The sequence below is a fragment of the Nuphar pumila genome, chromosome 10 (assembly GCF_984573655.1).
Source record: "Nuphar pumila chromosome 10, dmNupPumi1.hap1.1, whole genome shotgun sequence".
NCBI classification, from domain to species: domain Eukaryota; kingdom Viridiplantae; phylum Streptophyta; class Magnoliopsida; order Nymphaeales; family Nymphaeaceae; genus Nuphar; species Nuphar pumila.
In genome coordinates, this window is record NC_143258.1 from 93,008,738 (window position 1) to 93,021,959 (window position 13,222).

The 13,222-nt window shown below is 37.5% G+C and overlaps 1 protein-coding gene across 1 annotated transcript; it reads right to left on the bottom strand.

Annotated features, from left to right (window-relative positions):
- Nucleotides 1–668: 668 nt before the first annotated feature.
- On the bottom strand, nucleotides 669–2,188 carry LOC149827385 (LOB domain-containing protein 40-like). Its single transcript, XM_090019330.1, has 2 exons — nucleotides 1,675–2,188; nucleotides 669–1,580 (listed from the first exon to the last, which is right to left on the bottom strand). Exons 1-2 carry the CDS (start codon nucleotides 1,862–1,864, stop codon nucleotides 931–933), a joined length of 840 nt encoding a protein of 279 aa, XP_089875456.1. The 5' UTR covers nucleotides 1,865–2,188; the 3' UTR covers nucleotides 669–930.
- Between the last annotated feature and the right edge of the window lie 11,034 nt (nucleotides 2,189–13,222).

Sequence of the window (13,222 nt, forward strand, 5' to 3'; positions counted from 1 at the left end):
TTCTTCTCATATACCATCACTCTCCAAAAAGATGCTCATATATATATATTTAGCAGTCCATTTGTTAGGAATAGACTGTTGGATCATCATTGTAATAAAAAATAACGATTTTTTTTATGATTGAATATTTATGAAAATTCTAAGCCGTTGATTTTCTATCATATTGTCTATTTTTATAAAACCAAGCATCTAAAATCACATCAGTGAAATTTAAAAAATAAAAATAAAAAAACTTGGTTCATACCAGTAATTGGTAAACATATTTTAGTCACCCTATATATATATATATATATATATATATATATATATATATATTATAAGAAAACATAGAAACCAAATGGGAAATATTAACAAACACCAAGTAGGCTTTATTTTTTACTCTACCTACTCATGTTCGCCGCTCGAAACAAACTCCATATTATTTGTTTACTCCAATCATACTGAAAAATGAGGACACAAACAAGTTTATGAGCAGTTCATTCAATATTAAAAGACGTTTCTCATGGAAAAGAAGGTGTGGCCAACACGGCCTAGCTGAGACTTAATTTTTTAAATCAAAATTAATCTCGCAATTATTGACCATGAACAGATTAAAATTAATCTAATCCTCACATCTCGCCATTCAACTTTTCAAGATACCATCTTAATATTTTATATGGCACGTGAAATTTTTGAAAGAACAAAATATTTCTATTCCTCTTTAATCGTTATTAATCTTACAACTCCTTGCCATATTAGAGGAAAAAAAAAAAAAGAGAAAAAATGGAAAATTAAAAAAGACAAAATCTATCTAAGGTATATAAACAAATAAAAGGGTCTAACAAGTAATTCAGAATAAACTTGGTTTCTGAAAATTCCTCACGGTCATGGTCACATCTCACAAGCCGGACTAAAAAAAACTCGGTGTCTCGAATCGGACCGATTCAAACTTCAAACCGATAAATCGAAGCTGAACGAGGCCTTGAAGGGCGCCTTCCCATGGTGGTCTCTCTCGGGCGAAGACCGAGAGACCGGCTCGAACCCAAGGGTGAGCTCGAGCCCAACCTCGTCCTCGAAATCCTCTTCTGAAGAAAACTCGGGCTTCAGCGGTCCGGCCTGGTCCAAAAGCGAAGCCTCGACCGTCTCGTTCGACAACATGCTATCCGTATCGGCCTCGGCGTTCGGCTCGGAGTGGCTGGACGACTCGCTGGACTTGTCGCCATCGGGGTAACAGCTTCGCCAGCTGGGGTTGCAGACGTGAGCAGAGTCGTCTAACGTATCGGGGTTGGAAGCGGCGGAGGCATCCGTCTTGGGCTTGGGCTTGGCTGCCCGCTTGAACCGGTTCCTGTGCTTGACCTTGTGCAACTCGGCGCAGGCGCCGGAGTTCTCTTCCCGGGAGACGTGGCGTATATCGTAGGCTTTGAGAGGAACCTGGTTGACCGCGGCCTCGGATGAGATCTGAACGATGGGCGCGCCCTTGAGCACCGCCTCGACCGCGGCCTGGCAGAGCTGCCAGCTGCCGGACCAGAGCAGACCCACCGAGCCGTAGATCGGGTTCACGATCCTGCCGCAGGCCTCGTAGAGAAGCGACCTGAAGATAGCTGCACCCGTTTGGTTGAAAGCGTTAGATATAAATCACGAGAAGAGGAGAAAGGTGGTAAAATAAAAAGTGTAAAAAGAGAGGCAAGTACATACCAGGACGAAGGTGGTCGGGTCCGGCATTGATGAGGTTCATGAGTCCGGCTCGTCCGTAGAACTTAGCCAGGAAGACCGTGGCGTTGGCCTGGGACTCGGGGCTCTTGATCCATTGGAGACACGGTCTTATGCTGCAGTTCTCACTGCAGCCCTTGCGGAGAACCCTGCATCCGTTGCAACTCATCCTCATTGGTTAAAGCTGACAAGAGAAACCCTGAAAGTTTTATTTGATTATAGGGAGAGAATAAAAATGTATATCAAAGAAGAGAAGAAGGGGAACGGAAAGGGGCAAAAATGGTTGGGGGGGGAGGGAGAATAGCACAGAGGAAATGTCCCTGTGAATTGAGGAGAGATGATGGAGGGGGATGAGTGGGTATATAAGTGGAATTGCCCGCAGGTTTGGCCAAACACTGCCGGTGGTTTCCGTGTTTGATGGTATAAAATAATGAGGGCTGAGCTGACTACTAATCTAAACTATGGAAACTGGGAGATGCGCCCAAGGGGGGGAGTACCATCAGATGGGCTTCTTGCACAAGTTACTCAAATAACCCTCGAGCGCCACACTCTCTCTCTCTCTATATATATATATATATATATATATACAGTCCCGCCCACCATTTTTTTTTTAATTACATCTTTTCCCTGTTTGGAAGCTGATCAGGTCATGCTGAACATGAGCGTTTTTGTTCATTGCGGACACCGTGGCCATCCGATTTGCATTTTAAAAAGCTCAAAAGTCAACAAAACCACGTGGCATTCATCCAAAATGCAAACAGACGGCCACGATGTCGGCATGAGCAAAAACGCTCATGTTCAGCATGACCTGATCAGCTTCCTATGTTTATACATTGTTGTTAAGCTGGCCTAATGTGTACAGCACTTGAAGGGATTTCGGAGCCTACTAGTCAAAAATTGGCCCAAATCGAAGAAAAAAGTGAAACAAGGAGGCTAAATGTGTACACAGAAGGTTTGGAGTGGGAAACGATGGAAGGACGAACGAGTCTTTTTAAAAAAGTTGCGAGGGCAGGGAGGTTAAAACGCAAGATTAAGAAAACCATGAAAGTGGAAGGGGGAGGGGGCGCGTGCGGGGCCGAATCGCCACATATCAAGGGAAACCCCTATTCCCGGTTTTCGGGAAACCCCTGTACGAAAACCATTAAGCTGTTTCTGGTTTCCCCCAACTCTTGGGGCCCCCCACCTCAACCGAAACCGCTTCCCTTCCGTCACTTCTCGCCCCCAAATTCAAAACCGCCTGCGCGGGCTCCACCACCTTGCGACTATGGGCGCCCAATGAGTGACTCGCCCACTGGTTTTAAGGGTATGTTTAAGGATGGCAATGGGCCGGGGTGGGGGACCCGCCCCGCCCCGTCTCAAAATCCGAACCTCCATCCTCACGGGGATGGATTTTAACCTTCATCCTCAGTTTAAATGAGGTTAGGTGGGGCGGGCCCCCGTTTTCCCCTATAGACTGCTATCCCTACATGCTTATCTCATTCCTCCTACGCATAAGCATTAAGCACCCCCTCCTTCATTTGAGACAAAGAAGAATTGTGTACCCTGTTAAGATTCAATCTGGCTGTTGCTGCAATATAATATGATATATCACCGGATTTTGTATCCTGGTGATTACAAAGATTTTTTAATCTCACACACCCCCAATTTCTTTGGAATATTCCTTCCACACCCTTTTGGTTTTATCTTTCCTAAGTAGGCCCGGTCCCGGGATTCCAATTTCCACACCCTGCGCGCGACTTTAAGGTTTGCTCCTTGCAGATTCTATACTCGAACCAAACGGACGCCGGTCGCACCGGAACCAATCGGTGTTGGAAATGAACTGGTACACTTCTACAATAGTTGGATTTGGAACTGAATTTTGGATTCGGATTTGAGTTTTTTTTTTTTTATTCATATGTCAATCTCTGAGACTGAAACTAAACCAGACAGGGACATGGTTATATGATCGAACTGAACCAGAAACCCGGTCTCTTATCACCCCTTTGCTCACCCTGGCGACCTTTGCAACAAAAATGACAAAAAAAACAAAAAAGCGGCTTGACTATATTTGTAAGGGGGTCCGAAGAAATTGGCTAGATTTGTAAGGGGGAAAATGAAAAAAGAAAATCTGAAACGGGGATTCTTAAATGGGCCCCATCTCAAGGTTCGATGCTGCATGATCGCCCTGTCCTTTCTTCCTATTCTCAGCAACTAAAGTGGAAAAAAGCAAAGAGAAAAAAAATAATAAAAAAGAAAAATTGTTTTCCGAGGTTTTGGATGGTCACGGAATCGGTGGAATTTGGAGGCCAGCGACGCCGCTTCCACGGTTTTATTAAAAACCCCGCCCTTGACTTTCCCTGGTTTTCAGGCGCCCACCATTTTATTAAAACTGCTCTCTCTCCTCCTCTTCTTTTTAGATATTTTTGCATGGGAAAAACCATGCCGGGCCCGCGATCCTACAACTTGGGAGAGTTGACAGCCTCAAGTTGCCGTTGGCGGTTTCTGCTGTACCTGGTTTTTCCCAATATTTTATTGTTTTTATCATGAGAAAGACAGCATTATGAAAGGCACAACTATCTCGCTTTCAAAACAAAAGCTCGTTTACATCCGAATCCGAATCCGAATCCGAATCCAAAATTCAGATATTTGAGTTCCACATAACTGTTGTCACTATCGGTATCGGCCCTTAATCGTTTGGCCAACGATTCAGCTGTAACGGGCTGATACTGAGATTCAAGTGAATCGTTCTGTATTGGTTTAAAAATAATAAAAAAAAATATCAATCAATCATAAATTAACACGTGTCAAAACTATTAAAATAATATTTTAAATTAGTATAAAGTAACTATTCATATTTTTTATATTTAATAAAAATAACCGATTCAGGGGTGATGCGTATCGGCCGATACTGACAACAACTTGGGAGTGCAATCAAATACTTGGTGGGGGTTACTCTTTAAATCAATATCATTGAAGATGGTGGGGGGATGGTGGGTCCCATGTAGGACGCATACTGCTGGTGAAATAAAAGTCGGGGGTTACAGGTGGGGCCCGCAACACGGTTCGTGGCCCCTGGACTTTGGATTCGGTGGGTTTCGGAGGCAGTGATGTGGGAAGTTCAGAAAAGAATTGAGGCGTGTTGGGGTTCAGCCTCACTTTCCGCCCATCTTTCCTTATCTTCACCCCCCCCCCCCATCATTTTTACCGCTAGCTGTTTGCGGCCATAGTGACAAAAGTTAAAAAAGGCAAAATCTTGGCTGGCAAAAAAAAAAAAAAAGTCGGAAGATTTTGAATTTTTTCATAAATCTTACATTTTTCGATAAAATTTCGAAGATAAAAAAAAAATAAAAATATAAAAAAAAAATTATAAGGAAATATAAATAAAACACATTTAGAATTAAAAAAATATCAGGGGTTTTCATGATAAATAACTTTTAAAAATATAAATATCGTTTAAAAATATAAATATCGTTTAAAAATATAAATATCGCAATATTTGTCACATTTTGAAATTACCGTTTTAAACTTTCAGGCAATTTCTCGCAATATATCAGCAATATTTTTTATAAATAGCATGATATTTGTCACAGAGTTTGGGGCTACTATGTTTGTGAGACCCACCACGCAATATGAGTATAGCAGTGCTGCCAACGGAGTGGGTACGGCCTAATCCCCAACCCGTTCCGGATACTATAGGCTCAGGGTTTGGTTACGAAGCAGGGCGGTCCAATTAACAATTCAGGTCCGACACATAAGGTCCTATTATTAAATGGGTCGGGTATAATTTTTGAAATTTTACACCAAATGCGGGTTCCATCCGAGTTCTTGATTAAGATCCCTAATTTTTCAATGTAAAAAAACTTTTAAAAAATATATTATTTTATCAGGTCTGGTTTATGTAATTCTTATCAGATCCTAGTATGATTTTCTTTTTATAAAGTGATGCCATTCATCTAGAAAGTGAACGGCATCCAAAATATTTATGGGACCATCTTTTTGACAAATTTTGGATGCCGCTCATCTTCATGAAGCATCCATGGTCCCTTGGACCTGATCAACTCTCATCCCATGGAGAGGAGTATGGGCCCAAAACCCAGGGACCTGTGATTCTAGGCCATCTCTGGCTGCATGCATCCTATAGATACTCTATATATTATAAAATATATAGGAAAAATGTTTGGTACCTTGTGGGTAAGGAACACATAGTCATAGTGACAAAAGTTTTTATCGGTAATTTCTCGTTTTTCAAAAACTTGCGAGAAATTGAAAAAAAAAATCATAAATATTCTTGCATTTTTTCCGGCAAAATCTCACCAATAAAATAATAAATTTAAAAATATAAAATTTATTTTTTATAAGAAATTATTAATAACAATTATTTGAAAATAAAAATACATGATTTTTTGTGATAAATAGCCGTTTAAAACATAAATATCACGTTTAAATCATGATATTTATGTTTTTTTTCATGAATCTTGCGATATTTTGAAAATCTTGCGAGAAATTGTTGTTTTAAACTTTTCGGCAATTTCTCGTGATATTATCGTGAGATTTTCATAAATCTCATGATAATTGTCACTATGCTCGTAATTTGAAGGTTGTTTTGACCAAATCTAATTCCATAGATGTGTTCATTAGGGGTGGCAATCGTGTCGGGTTGGCGGGTCAGCATACCTCAACCCGAACCCGACCCGTTTATTAAATGGGTCGGCTGTGGCAAAACACAAACCCGGCCCGTTTAATAAACGGGTAACCCGACACGACCCGCCAACCCATTTAATAAATGGGTTGGGTCGGGTAAACAGGTTCTCAGGTTTGCGAGTCAGGTTGACGGGTCGGGTTGGCGGGTTGGCAGATGGGTTGGCGGGTCGGGTTGGTGGGTTGACCCGCCCGCCTAACCCTCTTATTAAACGGGTCAGCCGGGTTGGCGGGTTGACATACCCCCAACCCAAACCCGACCCGTTTAATAAACAGGTTAGGCGGGTCGACCCGTTTATTAAACGGGTTGGCTTAAGCCCAACCCGAACCCGCCTAAGAGGCGGGTTGGCGGGTCGTGTCAGGTTTTGCCACCCCTAGTGTTCATCATTGTCAAAATAGTAGTATTCAACTCTTTTCCAATGTAAAAAATATAATTGCATGAGAATTGAAAATTTGATGCATTTTATGCTGTTGATTTTTTAAAGTCCTGCAAAATCTTGTATTCTTGTTGGAATAACGTTATCCAAGCACTGATTTTTACTAACCCAAGCATGTCAATCACATCTTCAGACGTGAAAAAAAATATAAAAAATTTTAAATATTATAGTTTTTTACGGGGGTTCCTTAGCCACAATGATAGCGAACATTAACCCATATATATATATATATATATATATATATATATATATATATATATATATATATATATATATATATATATATATATATATATATATATATATATATATATATATAATGTGCATGTGTGAATGGTCTATAAGGTTAAAAGTAAGTGAATAGATGCTTGGGATTTAAAAAAGCATAAATTATGGCTACTAAGTTCGAGTTAATATATGGTTCTAATCAAGATACAAAATTATTGAGAAAAAATCTTTTACATTTTTTCTTAGATTAAACCCTGCAAAGTTCAATTAGTAAAAAACTATTTTTTAATGTTGTGGTTGTGACATAAACAGTTTTTTATGGTACCAAAAATTAATGGCCCATAATCAATCAAAATTTCACGACTCAAAAAAATCATATTTTTACATTAAAGAACTATAATCCATGGCTAATATGATTATTCGCAAACAAAGCATGCTGGACACATATATGTTGTTAGATTGAGTCAATACAACTTGAACCTATCATTTTAGTTCTATGCTTTCATTATCACCAAATAAAAATCCATTAAGTTCACCCGATCAATTTAGTTTAGCTGGGTCCCACATTGATTGCGACCCTTTCAAATTGGAACAATGGCAGCGATCCAGTTGGCACGGACACTCGCCTCAAGTTGCCAAGTGGTGGGGCAGTTGAATAGACCCATGCATCCATCCTTTGTCCTAAGAACAGATCCATTCGGACACCAGGACGTAATTGGCCAACCACTGTCCATTAATGCCAAACCTTATTGCCAGAGAGTCAGGTCGAGCTTTCGTGGTCAAAGAGAATCGTGAGATATTATTGGATATATATACTATAAAATTATGAAAAGAAAAATCATATTTATGACAAAGAACTAGATAACAGATGGATTGAGAATCTCATCCGGATTTTTTGATATTTACACGGAGAAACCTCTCTTAGAATCAAAGACCTAGCTATGCTGGCTCTGCCTAATATCATACATGAAAGGAGAAATCCTCTATCTGGTTCTGAACTAGATCTGATGTGGTAAATCTAAACCAGATCTGTTCTGAATTTTACATGGTAAAATTGGGTTAGATAAAAATTAAGATGCAGAAACATGAGTTTCACAGTGAAAGAATGCAAAGGGGTTGGATTTGATCTGGGTTTGAGTACAAATCCCACAAGAACCATCAATCGCAATCTGAACCAGAATCTTGAAAAAGTCCTATCTGAGTCTGGATCCAATCCAAATATGCTTTATTTTAATATTAATATCTAAGAATAGTATTTCTGATTTCGAATAGAGAACGGACTGAGTATGATCCACTCCCACCCCTAATCTTTTGTGTCCTTGGGTCTGAACCTAATCGAGTTTATGCACTAACAATTTAACCTTGTGCAACCAGTGGCTGCACCCGGTTAATGACCCCAATGAATGGTTGAGTTCTTCCACAATGGGCTAGAAATAGGAGTTGGACCTAAATTCTATCAGCTGTATTTTATTTTTTATCAAATTATTTAAAAATTTGATAACGTCTCAAAAAAATGTTATAATTCCAAAATATGATTTTTTTTTTTTAGAATTTCACAATTTATTATCACAACCTGGCCCCGTATACACGTGTTTATTCTTTTTAGGCCCCTTTTCTACTTCTATTTTCATATAATTTATTGTATATCTCCGTATTTTTCTTGGAAAGGCAACAAGTGTTAAATTTTTCAGGGGGTCTTTCCCTTTCCATTTTTCAACAAAAAGTATGTTTCTCAATATTTTCTGGATTTAAAAGACGGTGAGGGCTTACTGTTTCCCATAAATGATTAATCTGCCCCTAAGTTCTTGTATCTAGATGAACCAATACAAATTATTATTATTGGATTAGCGATTGTCGTAATCCGTCGTTAATTCATCACAAATCCGTCGTTGAACAATTTAGCGACGGATAACTTATATCGCAATTTCCTAATCGCTAATTAGCGATGAAACATATTTGTCGTTACTTCTGTCACTAATTAGCGACGGATTAGCGAATGTCATGATCCATCGCGAGGCCGTCACTAATCCGTAGAGATTTGGTTTTACAACAAATACACATTTGTCGCTAATTTCATTGCTATTGTAGTGACAGATTACAATCCGTCACAAAATATCGGCCAATTCAGTTTTGCGATGGATAAATATTTGTCCCTAATCCGTCGTTAAATTGTAGGTCGATACTAATTAGCGATGGATATTATTTGTCGCAAAAAATAAAAAAAATTGTTTGAAATATAAATATCGAGAAAAAAAATTTCGTTATACAATTTATATATCCTGTGTATAAAAAATAAAGTACACATACAAAATACAAATACAAAGCTGCTGAAACAAATTTAACACAAGATACAAGGTAAAAAAATTTATCGATCCACTATAATCCTCGTCAAGTTCTAATTATTTACAAGTGAACATATACAAAGAGTTTCTTTTGAAATAACAAGAAGGTACAACAAATTCAATACATGAATCTAATCATCGCCAAGATTCTGAGCATCATCCTCTTCATTATCTCGATCTGTCCCTTCATCCATGCCTCCATCAGCTCCTCTACGTCGATTATCTCCAGCATCCTATAAGAGAACCAAAATGTTAGTATTGATAAACAAAATATAATGAAATAAATTATATGCAATGCACCTAATCTAAGGCAATCAAAGTAACATGAATGAATTTCACATAGACTAGCTAGCAATAAAGTGAAAGACATTAACTGAATTCAGATATGTGTTCTAAGGCTGACAAAAAAAAATCATAGTGATTCAATCATGCAGATATTTGTTCTAAGGTTGTCAAAAAAATGTCATAATGATTCAAGCATGCATATATGTGTTATAAGGTTGTCAAATAAATGTGTTTTGTATCACAATCATGCATATATGTGTTATAAGACAATAAAAAAAAATCATAGTGATTCAATCATGCAAATATGTGTTCTAAGGTTGTAAAAAAACTTTCATAGTGATTCAATAATGCATATATGTGTTATAAGACAGTCAAACAATTTCATACTGATGAAATCATGCTTATATATGTGTTCTAAGGTTGTCAAAAAACTTTCATAATGATGAAATCATGCTTGTATATGTGTTCTAAGGTTATCAAAAAACTTTCATAGTGATTCAATCATGCATATATGTGTTATAAAGCCACCAAAAACTTTCATAGTGATTAAATCATGCTTATATGTATTCTAATATTGTCAAAAAACTTTTATAGTGATTCAATCATGCATATATGTGTTATAAGGCAGTCAAAAAACTTTCATAGTAATGAAATCATGCTTATATGTGTTCTAATGTTGTCAAAAAACTTTTATAGTGATTCAATCATGCATATATGTGTTCTAAGGTTATCAAAAAACTTTTATAGGTATTCAAGCATGCATATATATGTTCTAAGGCAGTCAAAAAACTTTTATAATGATGAAATCATGCTAATATATGTTCTAAGGTTGTCAAAAAACTTTCATAGTGATTCAATCATGCATATATGTGTTATAAGGCAATAAAAAAACTTTCATAATGATGAAATCATGCTCATATTTGATGAAATCATGCATATACTAGCTTAAAATCTAACGACATGAAATAAATGACATGAAACTTTCATACCTGACAGGCACCTGCAGACAAATTTCCTCTGTCCCGAAAAAAGTTGCACAACTCATTACGGACAACGTCGGAAATGACTTCATGTAAATAGTCACGCATTGTGTCCTTAACAAGCTGGCGGACACCATCTCAAGAATTAGCAGGGTCAATCGAATGTTGGGAGTTGATGCTGGTGGGAGAACTTTGAGAGATCTGGCTGGAGGAGGCAACGACTGGTGTGGTATTCATATTACTCCCAAACTCGAACACATGACCCTTTTTTGGTTCACCGGTTGCAGTCAGTCAAGCTGCAGGATCAAAAGAAGGATGCTGAGTGAAGTCATCGTCATATCGCTCTACCATCTACCTGCTCGTATGACTCCTACAAATTAATTATTATAGTATGAATTAATAATTAAAAATTATAATGTTCATGATAACGTGTCTATTACAATATTTATTAATACAATAAATACATATTGTTGTCGCTCTCACCTTCTCTGATACGAACTCTCCCGTGCTCTTACATTTATGTGTTTCAACAAACACATCCTTATAAGGCACAATGCTTCCTTTTTCTGTCTCCTGCGAGGTTAAATGATAAAAAAATTAATTAAAAAGTATGCAACAATACTTATGAATTTGACAATATATATATATATATATATATATATATATATATATATATATATATATATATTGATGAGTTACCATTTTCTTCAGATGACGCCCAAAAGTCCTAAATTCACCTGTTTGTAGATGGGCATCGAGCATCTTCACTCGGTTTTGTGCAGCCTTTGCTGGGCGATTTTAAAATTCATGGCCCGCCCACTTGTCGCATATTGCATCCCAATAATCTGACCTAATTATAGGAAGGTCATGGCCCTTCCACTGTAGTGAATCATCTTTTCCACCAGATATTTTTATTGTTGCAGTCTTCATATTGTGCAGCAAGTCTGCAAATCGATTGACAGTCACCTTCTACCATACTCACCTCGCGTCAGGCTCCTCCTTCGCAGTCGCGAAGCGATTTGAAACTTACAAATAATTTGAGAAAGTTAATACACATGACTATAACAGAAAATTAAATATGAAACACATTAGCTATGATAAATGATTGTATACCATGAATGAGGACCACAAACTTTTCAATACCTCCTTTGGATACTCTTTTCATTGAGCGATCAATCTTGAAAGATGCGAAACTAGTGATTGCCTAATTTTTTATATTACTTCTTGTGGCTCGAACCTCGTGCTACACATAAATTGGTATATATTAACTATCGATATACACTATTTATAAGATAAGTATTGGATAAGTGACACTGAAATACTTACGGTTGACTATCGATATACACTATTTGAATAAGTCATCGTGTGTCACACTGAGAAGACCCTGCATCTGGCATTGTCTCGTGACATGTATGAATAACTGGTGTAGGTAGGTCATGTGCAGACAAAACATCATCTATAGAAAAATGAGTTAAAAATTCACACAATGCATATTTAAACTAATCAGGTATATAATTAGTTAAATGATATACCTATCGAAGCAACCCGTGAAGATGAAGGCTGAGACTGGCTAGCACTGGGTGCTCGATCATTATGACCGTCATGAACCATATTCTAACAAATAAAAATTTTATTTGGATCAATTACACAACTCTATATCTTCATGGATATATAATCAAATCACAAATAACTTCATGCAAGCATGCATACAGTCACATCAAACATTGCAATACATTCAAATCATTCACATCAAATATTGCAATACATTCAAATATAAGAGCATATGAGAAAGTGATGTAGTATGTATTACAAGATGTATTTCACTAGCTCAAGTATGCTTCCTCATTACTTGTTTGACTTTCATATTCTTCTTCTTCATCCACCTCCTCTTTGTCCTCTTTGTCTTCTTCTTCATTGGGTGCCCATCCACTTGGTATATCATTTGGATCACATTCTTCCATACGTGTGCCATCGAACAATAAAGATATGACATGCATACCATGTGTGACATCGTGACCATAAGAGAAGTCATACATATTATCTGATTGATAGTAATCACCCTCTTCAACAATCTTGTCTTTCTGTAATTGATCATACTCGTGGTATAGTTTAGACTTTACCTTGCAAACTGCCCACCATTCATTTCTATCTAACTTTCTTGTATTCGGATATGAAGTATAGTAAACTTATTGAGCATGCGAGGCTAATATGAATGGTTAATATGTTCTAAACATTGATTTATGATTCACCTCTATAATGCCTGAGGCTTTGTTGACTCTTGTTGCTGTGGGATCAAACCAATGACACTTGAATAAAGTTACCCTATTATTTATACCCAAGTAAGTCAACTCCATTATTTCTTCTATAACACCGTAGTAGTCATGTTTATTTTTACTATAGTTGCTACCCTTGACACACATGTCACTATTCATCATTGATTTGTTTACACCGTAGTCTTTTGTATGAAATCGATAACCATTTATGATATACCCGTTGTAACATTGCACAACTTTGATCGGACCATTTTGTAAATCACATATTCCTTGGTCATTAACATCACCATGGCGGACTTACAAGCATAAAC